General features: G+C 41.1%; 1 protein-coding gene across 1 annotated transcript in view; it reads right to left on the reverse strand.

The window, feature by feature from the left end:
• The window catches only part of LOC146497659 (uncharacterized), a 30,441-nt gene extending 14,058 nt beyond the window's left edge, over window positions 1–16,383 (reverse strand). Inside the window, exon 1 of the mRNA XM_085139170.1 lies at window positions 15,503–16,383. Within this exon, the coding sequence (XP_084995296.1) occupies window positions 15,503–15,872 (370 nt within the window). The 5' untranslated portion in view covers window positions 15,873–16,383. The remainder of the gene's footprint in view (window positions 1–15,502) is intronic.
• Between the last annotated feature and the right edge of the window lie 7,394 nt (window positions 16,384–23,777).

Below are 23,777 nucleotides of genomic sequence, written 5' to 3' on the forward strand. Positions count from 1 at the left end.
TTCTTACTTATCTGCCCTATAAATACTGACTTCAAAACACGATTCATAAAGTATGAAATTTGTGGAAGGCTGAGAGTCACCTCATAAGACCAACCACCCATGCTACCAAATGCATGCATCGATTTGATAGCATGTATCTTGTGTAATGATCAAAAGTTTGCCAGTGTTCACATTAAACTCTCAACCTGCCACCCGATGAGTTCTCTTTCATTAAAGGAAAAAATCTTCACTGATAGTTTAGTTTGCTGACAGTTTGCTGATACTTCCTTGCAAAACTTACACAAGCTGTCTAATGGAGCTCAGCAACAGCATAGAATAATGTATCTGAAAATAATGAGTGAATAATTCATGAAATTGTCGCAAACAGACACAGTTCGTCAGGGTATCCTTCATCCAGTGAGACGCTCTATCTGGATGGCATTTTCATTATGTCTTTGAAGCAAGCATAGGTTAAAGTGGGATTTTTTAATAGCAGTGTAAAATACTGTTTGCAAGTTTAATCTTTGACAGATATTTATCAGATGGCAAGATAACAGCCCAGCTCAGTTAAATCTCATCAAAACATCTGTTGGCATCAGAGATATTTACATTATCTTTGCTTGTGCTCTTCAATTTCCAGTCCTTAAATCAACTAGTTAATTCTGTATGTAAGCCATCTACTTATCTACCACCCATGGTTCACCTGATCTGATGAAACTGCACAAAAAGAACTGCCCTGCGTTATTTGACATAGTTTCTTCTTCAACAGGAGCCATCTGAAGACCCTGTAGCGCTTGAGGGTAAGCCTAAAAAACAGTATGCAGGCCCCTGGTGAGCCATGAATGCACAGTGAAGTTCGACACTAGCATATGGATGCCCGTACCTGAGCCTGGTTCTGCCAGGAGGTTTCTTCCTGTCAAAAAGGAGTTCTCCTTCCCACTGTCACCAAGTGCTTGCTCATAGAGAGTCATCATAGCGACTTGGGGCAATTGTTGTTGTGATTTTAGGCTGTATAAATAAAACTGTAATGAACTGAATCAAAAACAAAAAGAAAGAAGTACTTTTATTATGCCTCAAGTGTTGATTAGAGCTGTGACTGAAGAAGGCCACGTTGGATTTTCAGATTTCAAATTAGTCTGGGAATGGCTTATCTAAACAATTTCCACAGAAGCGCACATGTAAAAAGGACAGAAGGATTGTGGCAAAAGATATTTGTGTCTGAACTCAGTTACCAATAACAGTAAAGATAACAATAAAACTCAAAAGGAAATATATTTAAATTGAACTGTATCTGTCAAAGGTATTACAGGGAATGAGTTTGGGCTTTTGGTGGGTAGGAGTGGGGAGTGGGGGCACTCTATTTATCACAGAAGACTCTAACAAAGAAAATTATTGCAAACAGAAGTCAAACTCGAAATTGAAACTATAGCTTGATTAAAATGCCCAGACTGCATGAATATACAGACACAGTGGGAAGACAATTAATACTAAACATTTTATAATATTCTAAACATGGACTATTTCAATTTTACAGCATTTAAGCAATAAAAAGGTCCTCATAAACAAAGGATCCAACAAGAATGTTAGAGTAGGTGTTATTTTCTCCAGATGGACACAAGAGGAAAGATATTCAAGTAAAGCTCCATAGCAACAACCAAACAAACTGTTCCCATCTTGAGGGAAAATAAATAAATATATATATATATATATATATATATATATATATATATATATATATATATATATATATATATATATATATATATATATATATATATATATATATACATACATACATACATACATACATACATACATACATACAGTGGAACCCTCTTGGTTCCAGTGCATGTCCAATAACTGAATAAGTCACAGTCATCTAAACCACTCCATGTTTGGATTTGCATAGCTTCCCTCGTCCTTGAGTCAGTGCAGACTGAGGCGTTGCATTGCTCAGCACGGATCATATGCAGCAAGAAGAATTTTCAGTGAGTCATCAGCACGGCAGTTAATTCACACAGTGCATCATATAATAGCCTGCTCGGTTCCTCCTGCAGTCAAGTAGCTGTGTTGTGAGACACAGTGACCAACAAAATACATGAAGTGGAAAAATTAAAGTAACGACCCATGAAAGGAAAGTAATAAACAGAAAGTGGAGGTGTCTGTAAATCACTTTATACATAATTTAGAGCACAAAATGTTTTGCAAGGATGTTATATCCTAACGCTGTTTCAAAACCATAAGGAGAAGGGGATTTATTGATTATCAAGATGTTAAGAGATTATTTTGTGTTATTTGGCTCATAACTAACATGCAGATCAACTGGACCAAAAACTGCCTGCAGCCAGTGTGAATCTGGCTGTCTGGAATATGTGGTCGTCCAGTGACAGCCAGGTTGCATTTCTAAGCATTTCCCTGCTCATTACCCAGTGCTCCATCCGCCTGTGTAAACAGAAGTAAATGGATATAGAAGGCGAATGATTGAATGCATGTTTAGGGTTGACTGAAAGGTTAAAATATCTCTCATGTGTGATTGCACAAAGAGCACGGCTGCAAATAAACCAGTGTGGATGTTTTAGAGAACAAATACTGTGCTGAATTATATCGTCTATCCAAATATACCAGACCAGCAGCACAGGCTCAGACAACCACAGGTCAACCTGCCCTCAGGGCACTCTATCTGATGAGATCTGATTCTTTCTTTGTCAGAAATGAGGATGTCTAGTCATGGACTGGCTGCAAACAAAAGGGGTCTGAGGCAGCAGCAGGGGCAATTATCTGCACTGAGGCTATAGAAGTATGGAGAGCATGGAGTAAAAAAAGGAAATGGTTATAAACTTGGAAAAATGTTGCAGGCTGATTCTTGCAGACAAGCTCTCTGAAAGGGCTTCCTAGACGGCAGTCTAACCCCTACAACAACAACTCCTGACCTTCTGCTAGAATATGACACTACTCTAGCACCTTGTCACTACTCCTCAGCAAAACTCCAAACACATCCATCTCCTCAGGCTATTGAATTCAACAGACACCCCTCCAGGTTCAGTGGCAAAGGCGTGCGGGGAAATTCACACATCCAACAAAAAAAAGCAAGAAAAGAAAACACCAGAGGGACACCACAAACACACACTCTCATGCAGACCTACTCCAGCCACCTACTTGTGTTGCGTAACGCATGCCACTGCCTACCCATGCACCAGCCGATCTGCACTACACTCAGCCACCGACGTAGATGCATCATCAGAGCTCATACACTGCTGAAGCAATATAGATGACTTCTTTGTCTCTCTTTAGAAGACTCATTTTACAAACTAATACAGGCTGGTGATGCTTAATGACCTGTGCCCGTCCTGTCGGTGTAAGCTGAGATTTCAGTCAGATGGACTCTTCCCAAACGTGACATCTGACAATCCGCAAGGGTGAGTTTGGCCAAAGGATTTATCTTCAAAGTGGATCACTAATCATGCCCAGGCTCTCACTCACCAGCCCACTAAAGGCAGGGTCCTATTTACTAAAAGCCCTATTGGCATGAAGAGACCACAGAAAGATTTGTTTTATTGTGTTAACAGACAAAATGGAGCTTTGAATTAGTCTAGGCTGCGATTAGCTGCCAGTTTTTTTAAGACCAAATCTAGATTTCATGCCAGATTCTGACACAACAATAGAAACCTTTTTTTTTTAACCGCAGAAGGTCTCTTGAAGCCAAATATGTGAAAAGCCACAGTTTAGTAGAGTGAAGGCCTTCAGAGACACAAACATTAGTAACACATATCCACTGGCCTAAACATATTTTTGTGCAAGTGCTTGCAATTGGGCAAATAACACAGAGCCTGCAAATCAGCGGTGCTAAGAAAGAGGTGTGCAAAGGAAATAAAAGCCGTGTAAATGTCTTACAGAATTGACACAAATTGCTCACTATGCTTTAATACGGCAGCAGGGTGCATCTCTAGACACCAGTTGGTCCAATTTCACAACAGAATGGGCCCAAGAGCACAGCAGGGCGTGAGATATACTGCATGACAACACGAGTGTCATAATTCTTCCTTTTTACCAGTGCAGTATTTTATTTGGGGCCAGCAGTTCGTTCCAGAACGCGATCACAAAATCGAGGGAGAGCTCATCTTCAGAAGGAAAAAAAAGAAGGAGAAAAAAACGAGTGCCAGGCTGCTGAACAGTGCACTTTTCACGCCAGACTCCTCAATGAGGAAAATCTCATCATCCAAACCGAAGCTATTGAGAAGCTGCACTGACACAGCCCTGAGCGAGACTCTGAATGGCTTATTTCAAATGGGCACTGCAGAGTGTCTCTTCGCAGAGAGGACGATACAGTCACTCCGTCTGCAGCACTGTCTCGTATCAGAAACGCTGCATTTTTAAGAACGGACCAAATGGTGCTCGGCAAACAATGTAGCATTCTGGTAATTCTGGACTTTTTTCTCCAAATCTCCATAGAAACATTGGTCCTAACTGGCAGCTTATTAAGAATATGACACTTATGAATGATTTCTTCATATTTTACCCGCTCTTCCCATCTGCTGTTTGGCATCGGCCTCTCGTGTCCTGGCATCTTGCGGCCTTCCATAATTTGATTGAACCCTGAGATAAATATGCCAGCTTTCTGCCAGTAACTCTACTTTTTTCACATAGGGAAAATCTCCTACCACTTATTTTCATGATTTATGTATATGGATGGAGAATACTGCAGCCAAGAAATCATTAGGTTCCAAGCACACAAAGAGATATTAACTATTTACCTTCTGGACACGCCTGTAAATCGAAGGCTTAGCGCGTAATTATGACCTTAAATCCACACACGTAGAACGCATTAGGGTTACTACTTTTGTTCACCACAAGTCATTATTTACTTCTGAAATGGAAAAACTTTCAGACTCCAGTTTTCCAGAGAGTTCCACAGGAAGTAGATGTTTGCCGTTTGGATGTCATCTCTTATGCCAAATGGTGCTGACTCGGGAGTAGACTGCGATTGTGTTCCTAAAGCGGCTGCAGCACATGTAGCGCACATACTGTACCACATGACATGAGCTCAGGTCATGGCCAGAGGGACCCAGCAGTGGAACAACTTTCCACAACTGGAACAGTTGTGGAAAGCAGGAAGCGGGGATATAAACAGTAAATAGGGGCTGGGGGGTCACATTACACTTCCTCCTCAGTTATTCCCACAGACTAAAACATCCTTTCACAACAAACAGCTCTGCAAAATTTTGTTATGATTCACAAAACAAGTGACCAAAATATCCGAGCTGATCCAGACTTAAGCTGAGTAACAGATGCTTCAGAACAGATGAATACTTTATCAAAACCAACTGTCCACTGGAGCATTTTTCTATTTTTTTTTTTTTTTTTTTAATTTGCAATTGTGGGAAAACACAAAGCCAAAGTCATATTTGAAACAATCAGCAGCAGAACAAACTAGAAAACAAACACCTGGCACGTTGCCTGCCTGGGCTGTTTGAAGACAGGGAAGATGAGGCCAGAGGACATGTTGGAACACCCTCAAAACACTGACATCTACAAAAGGAATGTAGGACCTGGGTGATAACCCTTAGCTGGCGCATGTTAAACAAGCTGTACTGACAGGAGGACTCGCCTCAGAAAAACTAGTGCTGATAAGGTTTTCCCAACTACTATAAGTTCAATAAGAAATACAGTGAGGAAAAGTGATATATAAGGATATTCCATTTACAGCAAATTGTGAGCTCAAATGTCACACTGCCACACACGCATCCTCCCTTAACCACTACAAATGTGCCTCGTAATCCTATTTTAATGGTTGCTAAGGCAAGAGTTAAGTATTGTCATAAAGAGCGGATTTTAAAGGTAAAAACTGGTTTCTTTGTTGGTTTTAAAGGGATATTTATGAGGAGGATTTGCAGGCTTTCAATGGTAGCAATAGCAGTAGATAACAACACAGCCCTTCCCCTCCTTGCTCAGCGGGATCCATTCACACCACAGTAACTTTCATGAATAACCCAACCTGCCTCATGTGGAAACAAACAAACTGTCCTTGAAGACTGACTTAGACAGAAAAACTGTGACACGTCCCTGAGCTATTAAGGGAATTACATTGAATTTCCACTGCCCTGCTGCCTTTAAATAGTCTGCACATTGTCAATTACGTGACTCTCCAAGAAGAGTAACTAACTTATAATTCCAGAGCTGTCTTTGTAGCTCTGTGCATGCAATCATACACTGCACATTCACAGCGTCACATACTGTGTGGAGCCACACTTCCGTTATCCAGCATTGTCCTCAGTAAAGAAACGCGGCTCCCCGGAGGCCAGAAAAGTCCCTGTATCACATTTCCCTTCAAAGGAGAAAAGGCGACTGGGTCTAATTTCCTAAAATATCACGATAACTAAAACAAGACTCTGCTTAACATATCTCCGCTGGCTAAACTGATGCTGCAGCCCAGGTTGACTCAATTTGATTTGATGCCACGATTCTCTATTCATCCCCAATTAAATGGGATGTGAATCCTGCCACAGTTGAATTTCCAGAGACAAACTGGTCTCAGAGAACCGTTTTTATTCTAAGGACACTTCATTCTTCCCCATGGTCCTCTCTCCATCCCAACCTGGATGAGGACAGAATCTTCCCACAGTTAGTCACGGGACTGTTGGCAAGCTAAGGGGACTTGGAGGCATATGCGTCTTTCCATCTGTTGCTCACTCACTGCTTTCCAAACCCCTTCCTCTGTCAGCAGCCATCTGCTTCCAGCCCTACCCCACTGGCAGGAAACATGAGCACTTCCACCATAGGATATGGCTGCTGCACAAATTCAAAAAAAAGAAAGAAAGAAAGAAAAAAAGCAATAGCCTATGGCTAATTTCATTGGCCAACATCTCAAGCTTGAAAAATAATGTTAAATGGCAAAATTATAGCCATCAAGAAGCAATTTAAGGGTAGTTGTAAGGGTCCAGCTTATTTTTATTATCTCTTTATTGGCTCTTTATCTCTGAATCAAAAGTTTAATCCATGAAAAATCTGAAAAATGAAATATGAGGTGAAATATCCCTTTACAATATCCTAAAGCAAAAGCTGACATGATGATGATGCTTGTTTTCCCTTATCAACACTACAAACTCAAAGCAGCATATTCTCAAGATTTCAGTGTTAGCAAATGGAAAGTGCCTTTTTGTTTTGTTTCCTCAAAACAACTTTATCGATTAATCAATCGTGAAAATAGTTATTTGACTGTGAAATAACAAAACCGCTTCAAATCTCTGGGAATAAAATGACTACAAACTTTGGTGAATGCGAGGGTATTGCTCTTTGTTGTAGTCTGTCATCTGAAATTTAACTGAGAAAGTCACATCTTCACAATTACACAATATCCCTGAAGCAATAAAAAAAAAAACAACCATACTGATCACCATATATCCTAAGAAAATTGGTAATTTTCCCCACTATGTTACATCTAAATCTAATAAAGCTCGCTGCTAAACAACTGTAGATTCGTGCTTGGCTGGGAAAAGCGCATCTCTTATTCCGTACTGAAAACCCAGTTATTCAAAATGAACTCAGCTAAGAGATTCAATGGCTTTTCCCTTCAATAAAACATTAAATCAGAACCGACAATGTCACGGTACGACAGAGGGGGAAAAAACAGAGGGGGAAAAACATCTCTTATAAACTCTCTATTTACAAGAGATTGTGTTGAGTAGATTCCAAATTTTTATTTAAAAGATTTTTTTTTAAACTGACCAGCTTAGTCTGACCCCTGCATATTCAGAAGAGACTTTAAAAAAAAAATTAAAAAAAAGGCATCCATCAACAGGAGAGAGAGAACCTTTGTTCAATGGCACAATGGAGGACATTCTGCTGTAGAGGATAGCGTCACATTCAATAAGCTATGGTGTGGCAGCACAGAGGGGAGAGCAGGGCTGATACAGAAATGGCACTCTGACCCCACAGACCCACTGAGCCCTCAGACCAAGGCTCTGTTTACAGCTTACCAGTTGAGCTCATCTCTGCTGACCTGCAGTCAGGAGTCGAGTGCAGCATTATTGTGAATTTTAATGGGGCTGCCATGAGCGTTTTGAGGCTGCACATGACAGAAATCGTAAAGGCCGATCCCGCACAGAGAGCCGTTTGAGTCTGAGGCATGTGCAAACCCTGTTATCTGGTGAGCATCTGTCGGGGAGGGGGGGGGGGGGGGGGGCAGTCTGTTACTACTACACTCTGAAGAATAAACCTGTGACGTATATTTGACGAGAAGTGTTGCTCGAGGATTAAATATACTTGAAACCTAATACTTGCCGTGCACAGGGGTGGTTCGGTTCAATTTCTGCAGAAGATGTGACAATGTCTTCAAGTGAATGGGAAATCAAAAGGAGAAGAATACTTTATTAATCCCCACTTGGGCGACTGACATGGGAGCTTCATGCACAATTGAAGCGTTCAGATCCTCATTACATCACACCAACAGACTTGAGTGAAAGCTTGACAGTGGTGTTGTAGGCCGCTGAGAGACGAGTTACAGCAAAAAAGTCCTTTCTATCTACAGTCGCTGGCTTGCTCTTTCATCCAGCACAGATGTTTCTGATGTCTCTCTCTCTTGATTTGAGAAAGATTCCCTGCAGTATCAACATACATCAGATGTAAAGTGCAATTTGGACATTTAAGCCAGTATGACCCCAAAAGAAAGAGTGTGATGCTTGGTTTAGCTTACCATTCCTTGCCCCACTTAAAGAGGTGAACTGGGGCTGCTTACCAAGCTTAAACATGTAAGGAGAACACAGCAGCATCCATGAAACAATATCAAAGAATTAAAGAATCAATAAATTTTCATTTTCTCTTTTATTTTCAGGAATCTTACTATAATAAACAAACTGTGTTCATCAGCTAAATTCTACAATACAAGTTTAGCAATCAAACATAGCACACAGGTATATCTTAGGCCCCAGAAAGGGGGGGGGGGGGGGGTTTCTCATCTATATCAGATACATTGGCTGAATGCCAACCACCTGGCTGAATGCACCTGAACACCTCAGAACTCTTTAACAGCGTAACCGTAACATCTAATTTGTATCTACGAAACTTTAATTATGTGTGATTATATTATGACATCATCATTTTCCATAGCAGCCACCTAAAAATGGACTAACATCACAGACCTAACAATACTGTAGCATGGGCATGTGCTAGTAGAATAAATAGACAAGATAAAATGTGTTGTAAGCTTTGGAGAGGCTGGCTGGTTACTTCTACAATAAGGTGGGGTAATCGCCCCCAGGCTTCAGCTTTATACTTGACAAGACAGGCATGAGAATAGCTATCAATCTTTTGATCTTACTTTCACTAAGAAGGCAAGAGATTTCTATTTTTTCCTACAAGAAATAATAATAAGGCTCCACAAATACTTAAGTGTCAGAAGCAATTGGATTAATCAGCTATCCCACCTGCAAAAGCAGTAAAAGCTTCATTGTGCTGACATATTTTGACTATGCTTAGTGGTTTGGTTTTTTGTTTTTCTTTTTACTTTATGGGCTTAAAGTAATTGCAACTCTGTGATATATTTATTTGAACAAGTGTGAAATTCTGATAATTTATGTAAGACCCGAGTTTTGCTGTGCAGTTTATTTGTACAGATATTTGTGGATCTCTTGGCTGGATCATAAAAGATTTATCTAATTAATTTTAACACCACATCCTAGAGACAAAGTTTTCTTCTTCTAATAGCAGCTGATCAATTTGTGTTTCGAGAGAGGGAAGTGGAAAACGGGGCCACGGCTGAGTTTATTCCACGCTTCACAGATGTATTTATGCGAGGGTTTTATTTAGGCACAAGATCTACAACTAGTAAATACTTACTGAGCTACTCTATAAACAACAGCATTCCACTTTAACAGAAATTTACACTGACGTAGAGCGTAAGAGTCCCAGCTGGCGTTATTGACTGACATTTTCCAACTCTATGAAAGTTTCTTATTCATATTCACAGATATGGTTTTGAAATATAATGAGCACATTGTGGAGATTTCACTTGCCAAATGTAGCAGCAGCATTCGCCTGACACAGATGGCCCACTGCCCAGTTCACCCAGTTGAATAACACAAACCCCGCAACCACACACACACCTTACACTTTAAACCTCTGCTGAGCCGCATTTTCATGTTTATTTAATGACCCTGTGACATATCATGATTCTCGAATTAAATGACAAAAACAGTGTCATCCATAACTCACTACAGGATGGCATCTTGCAGTCAATGGAAACAGTGTTAGTTACGGTTTTAGTGTTTTACATGTCAGTGATCAGGAGGCAAGATTTATTATTTTCATTCTCTGCTTGTGATTAGCGGATGAGCTCTATGCTCGTGCTCTTCTTGGCGATTGACTACACGAGAGAAGCAGTGTGTACTGGGGAGATGCTTAGGTGCCACACAATGCCAACAGAGAGCTCTGAGGCTTCTGTCTGTGTGCTTTTTGTATCTCTCTGTGTCATCCCTATTGCTATTTGAGCACACAATAACCCATTGTGCAAGCTTATTAGTCCTTTTCTTGAAATCCCAAGCACCCCTCTTGAGTAGCAATAGATTTAGGTGGCTGCCCTTGCTCTGACATTGGACTGCCAGTTGGAAATATGCTACATGAGCTTTTCCAGTTTTATGAAATCCACTTATAATTCGAGATATAGAATAATGTAAGGACATTCTAGCACTTGACCCAAGGAAATCCCCCAGTAATACACACGGGACATTGCCCCCAAATCCTAACGTGCTACTCAGAAAGTGCAACGCCACCGTGAGGTTAAAAAAGCAGGAAGGAGTCAGACCACTTTGCTCCGTCTTTCACTGATCTGTGCAATTCTTGTCAGTCTAGAGGTGATATTTAAATTTCACAAACCTCCATAATTTTTACCCTGCAACTGTCCTTAGAAAACAAAGCCCTTATACAAGATAGATTTGATTAAAATGTAAATTAGCATCAATCAGCATTTCCTTTACGAGTAACACTAAAGATAATATTTCTAGGGCAGAGCCTTGTTAACAGAATTTCCCTCTACACTCGCACGAATACCTAAAATCATCACATTAGAGATATCATCTCTGCAGCTACATCTCCATATATCAGTTATCAGAATTATATTCTTCTTATAAGTCCAAAAACATGATTTATTCCCTTAACAAACCTAAACCTAATGTTCCTCAAGGTCCTGGTTCACTGTTGAGTCGGTAGAAACTACATTTACAAACATAAGTTTGTCCTATGTTGTCTTGACTTGCTACGTCAAACAAATAATTTTAGCTCAAATTCAGTTTCGTGCCAGATGCCTGATTTGGTATTCACAGGCATGTTAGCTGAATTATCACTGGTGTATTAAGAAGAATAAAAGCAACATTTTACAGAAATACAGGATGCAATTATGGCTACAAGTTAACAGTACATATTTTGTATGACTCCATGTTTTGTTTTGTTTTTAATAATCATAATGCATGATTGAGTCCCAGCGGGACCAGCGGGTGGATGGGGTTTAGCCTGCAATCAGCTGACCAATGCAGTGGTGCAATCATCGGTCTGCAAACAGCTGTTGTACCTTTATGTTATTTCGCAGAGGCTTTGAGTCGATCACTGGCAGGAGGACAGCCTATGATGATCATCATTGTGATTATAGATGAAAAGATCCATATACTCCTCTGTATAAAAGATACTCAATAAAATGTTAATAATTAGGCTGTGATGTGATAAGTCACCTTTTCACTGTAGAGTAGGCTTATACGTATGTAACAGCAATGAATCGATTACTGCAGACAGTGTGCAAATCTTCACTTCGCTGTAAATATGAGCTTGGTAGTCAGTGTGCTTGTCTTTGAAAAAAATACTCCACATGTTTCATGTCATAACAGTTAAAAGCTGTGTAATTTATCCTCAACTGAAAACAGTTTAACCGACACATATGCTAAAAACATTTTAGGGATTACGCACAGTAATCACTCACAAAATTGATAAAGTTTGGGTTTTCCACACTAGCAGCCTCACCGTCATCATTTTAGCATTAATCAATGAAGGCCAACAGTAACTGCGGTTTGGGTCGCAGACAATTTATCCACAGGGGGCCCAGAAATCCCAGGTTCTCCATTTGTTACGGCTCTTTTGTGTCATTTCACACTACAAATTTGTTAGTAAATTTGCACCTCTAAAATACATCTAGGCTCTGTATTAGTGTATTATATATAATCGCTGATGATGATGTTTTCCTACAAAAGCTGGAATTCATCAAGTTACCACAAACCTATTGATAAACTGAGAGCCTTGAGCCAGATACTATTTCAATATAGGAACCCCTCTGTGGTTCCCTGTGAAAAATGTAAGGAAGCTCCGTATGTGTATCAGTACAAATGTTTTCCCCCAGGCTCTCCAAACTGGATTCCTGGCCATGTTTATTCCTGTGTCTTGGATTAACAGCGTAGCGTCTTCAAGATTTTCCAACTACTAGTGCTCTCATATTGTTTCACAGCCATTTTGCTTGCATGTATTCCCTGGTAAATTGTCCTAGCTCATCATATATTTCCTACTGGTCTAATTCAGATCAACTTCAGTTGCGATGTTCAAACATGGCTCTTTAAAATAACAAAAAAAAGGTAGAAGAGGAAAAACCAAATTGAATGGTAATCATAGCAACTGTAATGTGAAATGGCTTCCAGAAAGCAAGCAGCACCCTAAATATCAATCACCGCAAAAGTATCACCATGCATGGCGAGACATCATCACATAAAGGCCTTATTAATCAACAAAACAACAGGGAGACCTGAGTATCGATGGGAATTCATTTTGTAAGGGGTGTAATTTCTATTCACTCTTTTTTCAGCTAAATGCACGAGCCACTGGTTCCTTAGCAACAGACTCTGCAATGATGCAAGATTGAAGAGGAACAGATCTGCAGTTTCACAGTGCAGGTGAAAAGAAGTCAACCAATGTCTCCTGTTGCAGGTTTTCAAAGCTCCTTAAAGTTGTGGTTATTAGAGCGACCATATCTTATTTAAGAGAATGACAAAGCACCATCAGACCACTGCAGTGTCTCATCAGAGGGATGCCAAAAACGCCTTTTTGCTTCTAGTGCATGCTGAGAGACATCAGTTCACTACAGTTCTGTATGAACAAAAGACACAGTTAATCCTAAAAATGCTAACAATGTGCTACATTAATTGATAACTAATAAGCTGAAGGGAAACATTCAGTTAATATCTGTGCATATTCTGTTGTTAGGTGTCAGATTTTCACAAATGTCTAAACATATTATCCCAGTTTATCATTTGGAATATGACAATTTCCCTTCTAAAGCATCAGCACTAGGCTTCTAGTCAAACATGCAGTGCATCATAATGATAAAGCTTTAGAAAACATGCTTCAATACAACTAAAACATGCACTGTACATTAATGCAGCCCATATGGCATGTTTTGAGAACAACAGAAAGGTAGCACCAATATGCATGAACTGGTCGGCCGCATTTAGTTAAATGCAAAACATCCTCTCTTACATTCACATCACATTTGAAAGCCTTGTTATTTTCCAGAGGATGGTTTAATTGCATCATAGGAAAAGCAGACTTTCTTTAGCTGAAGGAAACACACCAACTTGAGAGAAAACAAATCCACAACAAAAGTTGTGCTCTGCACCACAAAATTGTCCCTTGAATGCTTTCCATATTTATGACAGCCAACAGGGAAACAGCGCTGAAACTGCCTGGCTTGTTTTGCTTTGGGTCAAGTGTTCACTTGCCTTTTTAGGAAAAAGAAACAAAACATTTGTATGATAACTGACATCTGAATAGACTCAGCAATAACCTTTTTTGACTTGTAAAAAAGGTACATCTGAGAGGTAACTCGTTAAAGGCTCCAGTGTTGTCCCATCAAACAGAATAAAGGCATGTCTACATTGAAAAAAAAAAAGTGAGAAGATTATGTAACCATCCCAAAGCAACAGGAAAATTAAGAATATCATCCTTTCCTCAAAAGGCTGAAATGAGGCAAGACAGGCCAACCAATTAATTTTCCATTTTCACATGGAGATGATTTTCCATTTTCACACTGAGCCTGCTCTAAAAACCAGACACACCGTATAATGTTCTGATCCTGCTTTCATTTTTATGGCAGTGACCAGTGCCGTGTTGTGAAAATCCAGGTTAAAACCCCCAAAAAGTCTGTGCAAACACATTAATCCATTCCATCCATAGATTAGCCTATGCTTCTAAGTAAACTACGCATATATCATAGCTTAATGGTGAGTTCACAAAACTTAATGGGAACTGTAGTTGTATCATGCTGTGTCATAACCACGGCTATTTTGTGTTTTAATGATAAACTCCAGTCAAATATGAACACTGTTGTAGGATTAGCTTCCATTTGCAGTTGTTCTCTCTTCATGATTTCTGCCTTAAACTAATTTCACAAATTCTTCATACTCTTTTTCCTATTCTAGAAACAGAATTTTAAAAGCACTGTCGGGTTTTTATTTTTATGTTATGTATTTGTTGATTCATTGTTAATTCAGCCTGTATTTTGATTCTTTATATTTAATCATAAGGAATGAGTCCAAAGCCAAACAAAATGTGCACTTTCAGAGACTTGATCTTCCAGAACTCTGAGTTTTGACTCACAGTCACGCAGCCAGCGATTTGATAAATGGTCGTGTGAGAAGGTGGAGAAGCGCTTAAGAATCTGCTATCATCATTTCAGATGTTTGCATCTGACAGTGCATCTTTTTCAGTCGATTTTGTCATGATGTGGTTGATTCCCACATACAAGGCAGCTATGTTTTACAGCCTCTGTCATCCTTTCTTTGGCAGGTCATAAGATTTGGAATTGACTTCCAGTGCGACAAGGAATATGCCCAGGAGAGGCTTTATAACCAACCCAATCATGTCTATCACACCATCTGTAGTGGTGCATCATAATGTGTTCTCTCCTTTTTTACCCTGACTGCATGTGAGTGTTGAATTTTGCCTCTGCATTGTTGAGGACAATTACTACTTTCACAGGACACGTGATCTCACATTTGGAAGCCTCTTTTTCACGTGAACTCAATATTAAAAGAAAGAAAAAAAATCTCAGCCCATTACTGGAGGTCAGCATCAGATGGAAAACAAGGTACCCTTTGGCAAATGCCATTAAGCAGCAGAACTAATTTTGGGGGCTAATTACAATTGCACAGGGTGTCTCTTGTGAGAGCAATTGAAGAGTTTATTGTTAACACTGCAGTGCATGGGTGCAGTTCAAACCGCGAACAGGACTATGAGATCAGCTACGCCCCCAGCCTCAAAGTGTGATTGTTGACACTAGGCTATGCACCCAGGGCAATGTTACCAATGTGCATAAAAGAAAGGAAATGAGGACCCCCCACACCTTCCCCACCCCCCACTTCAAAAAAAGAATGGGGGAAAAAAGAAAAACACACGCATACACTACACCCCCTTTCCCTGAATCTCAATGAATGAAAAGACCTAGTCGAAATAGGAAGAAAAAAACAACAACAAAAACAACAGTCATTCCTCCTTTACTCACCTTCAATGGAAATTACGTGTTCTCTGATCTGGTTCTGCAGTGCCAGGTCATCGATGCGCTCGATCAGGTCGTAGATTGCGTAAATGTTCGGGTGGACAGACTCGAACCGATGGATCTCTGCCCGGATGGCCGCTGAGTTGGACAAAACAAACTGCGAGCCGGCCGGGCCGGGCTGTGCAGCCTGGCCCGAAACAGTCCCCGAACCGAACTGACCAGCCCCTGAGCTTGCAGACGATCCGGATCCGAACTGGGACGGGATAGACTGGGGCACTGGGACGGGAACAGGCGCCGGGACCGTGCCTGGAGTGGGCATGGCTGGCTGAGACTGCTGCGAGATACCGGACACGGGGACGTTCGCCTGAAAATTCATCTTCTTCTTCTCTCTCGCTCTCTCTCGCTCACTCTCTCTCTCTTTAGAGCTACTAACTCTTTTACAACGGCAACACAAATAATAAGCAGACTATAATTTGGGATAAAAGCGATGCGAACAAAAGAAGTCCGCGCGATTTGATGGTCTGGAAAACGATCGGCGCAGAAGCATCAATAGTTGGTCGCCTATTGCAACAAAACGCGGCTCATATTATTAAAACTTGACTGTGATTCATTTTCCGTTATTGGCCAGATCTGTCCAGGGCCCCTTTTCTGTTGCTAACAAACCCGCAATGCCTACCACTTGGACACTCCTATGGGCAATAGCGCTGTTTTGGTCAAAGCCGATTTTCCTTAGTTGCTATGTTTGAGGCAGACAATGGGCTAGGCTTCAGCGCGGCGCCCTGGTCCACTGACTTGAACGCGTTGTTTCTGCGCCGAAATGAAATAGTGTTTAGTCCTCTTTGGTCCAAGTGGTCCCTGCCCAGAGCCCTCCTCCGCATGCTGAAACGTCACCCATCACGTAATTGTACTTGAGAATGGGGGAGGGTGTGATTGGATACGGTGGAGGGAGAAAATCGCAACGTGCACATCATCGTAATAACCTACCTGACAGTTATGCAAGCCCCACACTCCCCCCCCCCCCCCCCCCCAAATATAATTTTCTTTACCTAGGGTTAGTGCAAGATGTGAAAGTAGATTCCGTATTTACATTAGCAGCCACATTGCGGTTAGTTAGTTTGGGTTTTTTTTCGCATGAAAACCTCAATCTATTTTATTCCCATGCAGACCTACACGTTCACACTTGTGTGCGCGAACGTGGACACTCAGACACACACAAGATGTTATTTTAGACTATAGGACTTCTTTGCACCATTCTCACTTATGTTACATAGTAATGTTTACTGGCTTGGAATCCCAAAATACCGTTTTTTCTTTTCAGTTTTACGGATTGCAACAAAAGCAAGTTTCAAAAACACAAGGAAGAACAGGCCCGAACACAACAAGCCTATAGTTTATCTTTTGCAGTTGCTGCAGTCCCATATTGTTGACATACCTATGCAGCCATATAAGGCAACAACAACAATTTTTTTTTTAAAAAATCATAAGTAAAAAATCCTTCATCTTATCCCACGATCTGCATGTTTTGTGTTGTTTATATCACTTCCATTATAGAATTAGATGAGGTGCTCTTATATGGCTCACAGTTGAGATTTCTTCCCCAGTAAGAAGAAGAGGCAGAGTCACCTGCTGGCCTGAACGCACACTACAACAACAGCTGTTCAAGGCCAGATGACTGTCACTGTCAGTCAAGGTCCTAATGTTGTTGCAGCAGTGTGGTGCTGCTGATAAGGATTGACTGAAAACAAAGGGAATGGATGCAATCTGGGTGACATCACAAGTGTGTGTCAAGTTTTTTAGGTTTTTGATGCAGGAAAGAAAAACTGTTGAAAACTGAAGTTATATATCTAAAAGTAAATGTAAAGCTATTCGAATATAATACAGGAAACATTAAAGTATTTCAGTCTCTCAGCTTCCAGGAAGCATGCAGCAGCGCAGCTCTTTTTCCATGTCATTAATAATACACACTGCAGTAATCATCCTTTGTTATTTTCCCAGTGTGGCAACTGAAAACATGTATTCAGACTAGAGATTAATATTGCTTTTGAATCAAGTTATGTTAAAGACACATAACTGCATATAATCCAGAAAATACCAATATCACAATTTTTTGCTCAGTATTATGAAGCTCTAATAGTTTCTCATGCAAGCTAAAAGGTTGGCATTTACTTAATGATGACCATGCTTGGGATATTTTTTTCACCTGATCATGTATATTTCATGTATTATGTAACCAAACCTGTTGTATGATAATGCACATCAATGAACAGCTGCAGTATGACACATAACTTTTTGTTCTTCGCAGCAGCAGGATCATGTCTCAGCAATTATAAATTCAACAGCGAGAGCAACCTGCTGTTTTGAAGATTAGGATCATTATTATGAGTTTCATGATGAATTATGTTTTTCCAACAGAACAACTTGCTTCAGCTGGGTCCTCACATTGATGAGGAAAACCTCAGTAAATTTTAAGAATCTCTCTAAAGATACTAACAGTATTTCCCAGAAATCCGCTGTAATAGATTATAATACATGATTAAAATGAGGCGGGGCGGGGGGTAAAAGCCTAGATGCTTCTTTTTACTGCACATGTGTTATCTTCAGCCTTCTGCCACCATCTGTTGACCAAATATGGAACTCCTCAGCACACATTATTATGCCCATCCTGTTACACTCCATTTTGGTGTAAACGACATTTATAGCAACAATGATTGTTTAATCTACTTGTCACTCGTCGGTTCATTTCATAACAATGTTCCGTTTCCGCACTAGCATAATGATGACAATTACCTGCCCTGCTTGTTGATAAGCACTTTTGATAAATATAAAGCAGCAGGGAGCAACATGTTAAATTTGGTGGAACTGAAAATAGATTGATATTCACTCAGCGCTATGCAGTTGGCTAACTTCCCTTTTTGATTACATGAATTATGCAGGTTATTCTTTGGCTTAGAATGTATGGACTCACTCTGTGGCTGGCACTGCTATTTGCCTTGCATCTTTTCATCCAAGCAATTTGTGTTATAAGGGAGATGACACAAGAACAAGCCTCCTGCAAGGCTTTCCTTTTTGGCAAAAGTCTACTTAATAATAACTGCATTATACAACAGGGCACCAAGTGTGTCTTATTAAACAGCGAGGCCATTTCTCACAATCAGAATGTGCAAAATGTAAACATTTACAGCAATATCTCTGCATTTTACTTCTTTATTGACTGTTATACAAGTTCAGGGTGAGCAGAAGCACAAATGTCCACCTATAGTACACAAATAAAGATTAAGAGGAATAGAAACTCAGTGTATAACACTACCCGTGACCTTTTTTGAGTTTGAATAAAGCCATTTTCTGAAATTAGTTAAATATTGAGTTTATATTGTTTCACAGTACTGCATAAGTTGAACTGATTAGATAAATCCCCTCGCTGAATTCCTTCATTCCTCACTCCAAATGATCTGCAAGAGTCTCAGAGAGCTGCCCCACTGCAATTGGAGCTACCATGAATATTAGAATAGTCAAGCTCTATGTATAAAACCTTCTGAATTATTGATTTTCATTTTTACTTGCAAGATTAGGATCTAATTTTTTGCTTCCAGCTAAGTTTCACCCACATCAGTAAGACGTTCTTGTGGTCTAAGCCATAGGGTTTAGATCTAAAACCACGTAGCTATAAAACTATTTCAGAGCCTGCACAGGAATGCTGATCAATTTGTTGACAAGACAAGATGGAGCCACTTTTAAATTAGCACTATAAAACATTTTCTAGCAATGCACCATGCACACTGTAATGAAGTTATATTAATATTGATCACATAATATACCCATTGTTTTACACACTGCGGATAGCAGCTGTGCTGTGGAGTCATAGGAACTAACATCCTGCTAGCTAAATGCAGGGAAGCTTTCATACTTATTAGCTAAATAATTTCAGTCACTGATTTCCTGCATATTTTCGCAGCAATATTTTATATTTCTGCATACACAGTATAAATAGATATTGTTTAATTTAGTAAGTTCAAATGTCAAAATGTGTGAAGCAATGATAAATTTGTGTTAAGTCTGAGTGTGAAGTGCCAGTCACACCCCCTCATTCAACCTTCATTCATGATGTGGTGCATAAAACCATTGTGGTCACGTATAAGCCAAATACGTCATAGTGAACTTTGTCTTTGTTTCTATCTTAGCTGGTTATCTGTGTTCTGACCTGGCATCTCCTCTGTGAAAAACTAAATACACACCATGATTCAGTACCTTATTGATCCACCTTCAGCAGAAATAACTTTGAGTAATCATTTTCTGTATAACTTTATCAGACTCTCACACTGACACGGAGGGTTTTTTGTAGGTATTCATTTATGCACAGCTCTCTTAAGATCCCAGCACAGTGTTTTATTCAGGTTGAGGTCTGAATTTTAATAATGGAATATCTTGATTCTTTTTCTCTTTTTTCCCACCCATCAATAAGGTGTTTGTCCTGATAGGCTGTGTTTGGTTTTCTCCAAACATGGCGCTGTGCATTAAGGCCAAACATCTCCATTTCGGTCTTGTCTCTTCTGTTGAAAGAACATTATTCTCAAAATCTCATGGTTTGTACAGATACAACTTTGTAAATTTAAGCTGTATTGCTATGTTTTATTTAGAGAGAAGAAGCTAAATATTTAACTTGCTGATTCGGGCTTGTAGAGTCTGAAATGTAGGTCTTGGGTTTTTGAAGCATTGTACAGTCTAAGTGTCATGGTCCCTCAGTCCTCCCTGGCTTTCTGTCTCTCTCCCTTGGTTTTCTCTAGTCTCTTCTTTGTCTGTGCTCGTTTGTTTCTGTCTGTGTTGTGGATGGGACTCATTGCGGGTTTCTTGCTTTGGCCAATCACATCTGTGACGATGATCTCATGAAGCAGCTACTACTTAAGGTAGTGGCTAAGGGTCATTGTTTGCTAGATTATTGAACTACCTAGTTAGGTCTTTGCTTTTGTGTCTCTGGCTACTGTGGGTCCTCTGTACAGACCCCTGGATTCCTTTCGCTGGAGTGTGGTGATCCTAACTCTGAGATTAAGAGTGTATTGCCTGTAAATGTTGGATGAATGGATTCCCCTCCTTCCTGGACCCAACTGGAGGGCTATTCCCCTTCTGCATTGTGTAAATATCTATTCAATATAAATAAACGCATTTAACGGTGACCTTCCAAGTCCTGTGCCTGAGTCCGACCTGCCTGTTAGCCTTGACTGACCTTACTGTGACGTCAACTTCAGGGAACAGTGCAGCATTGTTAAAGCACACTTGAATGCTAAAACCTTTGCTTTTATACAAGTTCTCACAGTTGCTGATAATTGGATAATGAAGTTGATTTCATTAGCAGCACTTGGCTGATACTTGCCCTCTAGTCACCCTAATTCCAATGAAAGCAGTAAGGTTGAACAGAACCACAAAAAAAACAAAAACAAAAAAAAAACAGAACAAAAAAAGTTATGAATTGATTTTTATGTCATTAAGTCAAATATTTGGTTCCCTGCAACCAAGCCAGAGACAGAATGACTGTCTGCCTGATCTCAACTCATTAGGTGTATAAACCAAAGCTGTCCACAGAATCACTTTCCTCCATTGCAACCTCTCCACCACTATGGGCAAGATGAAAACCCTATTAAAGGATGTCAGGGACAAGATTGTAGACCTGCACAAGGCTGGAATAGCTATGAGACAGTCATCAGGAAACTCAGAGAGAAGGTACACTGTTGGTATGATTATTCAGAAATAAGAAATATAAAATAACCATCAAACAACCTCAGTCTGGAGCTCCATGCAAGATCTTGACTCATGAGGGGTGCGTGATCATAAGAAAATTAGTGGAACAGCATCCAGAGGATGGTCGGTGTATTCCAACCCACCTCTGGTGCTGGTGCCCTACCCTCAATTTTAAATGCATATAGACACTGAGGGTTTTAGGGAGGAGCCGTGCTGCTCTCTGATAGGAAGCAGGAACCATGCTCTCCTGTGTTTTAAATGCACTTTAGAACAGCACACAGCAACACTACATATGAGCGGCCGGAGGGAGGTTTGGGGTCTTCACTCACCCCGGTTCTGTTAGCCGTCAGGGCTGGGGGGCTGGGAGGAGGTGCTGGCCGTCAGATTGGGGTCTGGGATGCGGGGCCTCCCTGCTACTGCAGATAAGGAGGTGGTCCGCTTGCCTCCACCCCAGAGAGAAGGGTTACATCTCCTGGGTCTAGGTGCGGCTTGCCCCTCTGGGGGCGGGGGTACCTGGACCTGGGATATAGAGTATGTTTGGGGAGTGTGACTGTCTGTGCAGTGTCTATTTGTGTCTGTCTACACGTTGGGTGAGTGCCGAGTATTTGGTTGTGTATATGGGGTGGGAATGCACGTTTGTGTCCCCGTGCGCCTGTTCGTCTGTGTCTATATGTCAGGTTGGCTCTTAGACTCAACCTCTCTGGGTACATCTCAGGCCCTCCAAAGTACGGAGGCCTATCTCCCCTCACCACACTCCCTGCCGGTGGCTGATGCCCTCAGACGTTGGTGTGTTGGTGGTTCTTGTCGACTGGGGCTGGGCGCTCATGTATGTACCGGCTCACTCCTGGTGGCCAATTGGCGGGGCCTGGCGCCTGTGGCCCGGCTGGGCCCCTTCCGGGGGGTGGGGTGCCCTCAGGCCTCTGGCCTCTGGACCTGAAGCTCGGTCCTCTCTGGCACAGCTGGCTGCCGGCAGAGCCCGCGGGCACACCACTGCAACCCCCTCTGGCCTCTGCTCCGTAGCTGCTGGGTGACCTCTTGTTTGGGGCTCTACTCAGCTCTTCCCAGGAGGGTGGCACGGTTCCCCCCCTTTGGTGGTTGTCCTCGGGTCCTCGTACTCTGGGGCCTCTGGATGTCTGGGGCCTGGATCTCCTCCATACCTGCTTCATGCCCTGTGGGGGCTATGGCTCCCCACACTCCCTAGCAGATTGTTACATGGAGAAACCTTTGTAATACAAGCATGCTGATCCACACAGGTGTACACACGGGTTATCACAGACGCGGACTACACCTTTCTTGACTGCTGCCTCAAAGCACATTGTGCACTGTCTAGCTTGCGTGCTGCACAATAGCGTTTAATATTTAGTATCTACTGTTATCTGCTCCTAGCTAGTTTATTGTGATGGTGCTGTATTTATTATGTTGCTCTTTTTTTGTTTGTTTTCTCTTCTGTTTTTTTTTTCTCCATACAGGTGATCCAGGTGTTCTGTTTGATTTTCTTTCTTTCTTCCTCCCTTTCTCACCGTCTCTTCTCCCCTCTGTTTTTCTTTCTCTCCCTCTCTTTCTTTCATTCTTTCTCCCTGTCCTATCCCCCAGTCATGTCTGTCCCGTTTGTAGCAACCGAAAAAAAAAAAAAAAGTTAGTGGATTAGCTCAAAACTAAATGGGAGGAGCTTGTTGATTATCTGAAGGCAATTGGAACCACAGTCACCAAGAACATTACTGATAACACACCTAATTGCAATAGATTGAAATCTTGAAGCACTCCTGCTCAAGAAATCTACACGCCTGCTTTAACTTTGCCAGTGAACATCTAAATGATTCAGAGAAAGTGCTGCGGTCAGATGAAACCAAAATCTAGCTGCTGTGTTTGGAGGAAGACAAATGACTCAAAGTACAGTCAAGCACAGAGGCATAAACATTATGTTTTGGGGCTGTTTTTCTGTTTAGGGTACAGGATGACTTCACAGTATTGAGGGGCCAGTGGATGGGGTCATGTACCATAAAATCTTGGACAAGAACCTTTTCCCCTCAACCAGAATACTAAAGATGGATTGTGGATGATCATCCAGCATGACAATGACCCAAAACATACCACGGAGGGAATAAAAGAGTGTCTAAATAATAAAAACATTAAGGTCATGGAATAGCCTAGGTAGTCTCCAAGCCTCATAGTGTTAGGGATGGCTGTGTGGCAGGCAGGGTTGGACCCAAATGTAGGACTCAAAACACATGAATGAGCTTTATTGCTAAGCCTCAGGGGAAAAACTTGGAATACAAATACAAACTAAGAGACAATGGAACTTCAATACTAAACTACACTATGGGCAAAGCGAGACTGAGACAGTCTATACACAGATTGATGAGAGATCACAGACTAAAGAGACAGAGGCAGCAAAACTGAACAAAATGCACAGGACAAGGGACCACCAAAATAAAACAGGAAGGAACAAACACCGAGACCAAGATAAAGACACACAAGCTTCACATAGAGAGAGAAAACAAAACACAGAGAGAAGACCAAGGGAACAGAAAGGGAACACAAACAGAGATAA

Source organism: Neolamprologus multifasciatus, chromosome 18 (assembly GCF_963576455.1).
Source record: "Neolamprologus multifasciatus chromosome 18, fNeoMul1.2, whole genome shotgun sequence".
Classification (NCBI taxonomy): domain Eukaryota; kingdom Metazoa; phylum Chordata; class Actinopteri; order Cichliformes; family Cichlidae; genus Neolamprologus; species Neolamprologus multifasciatus.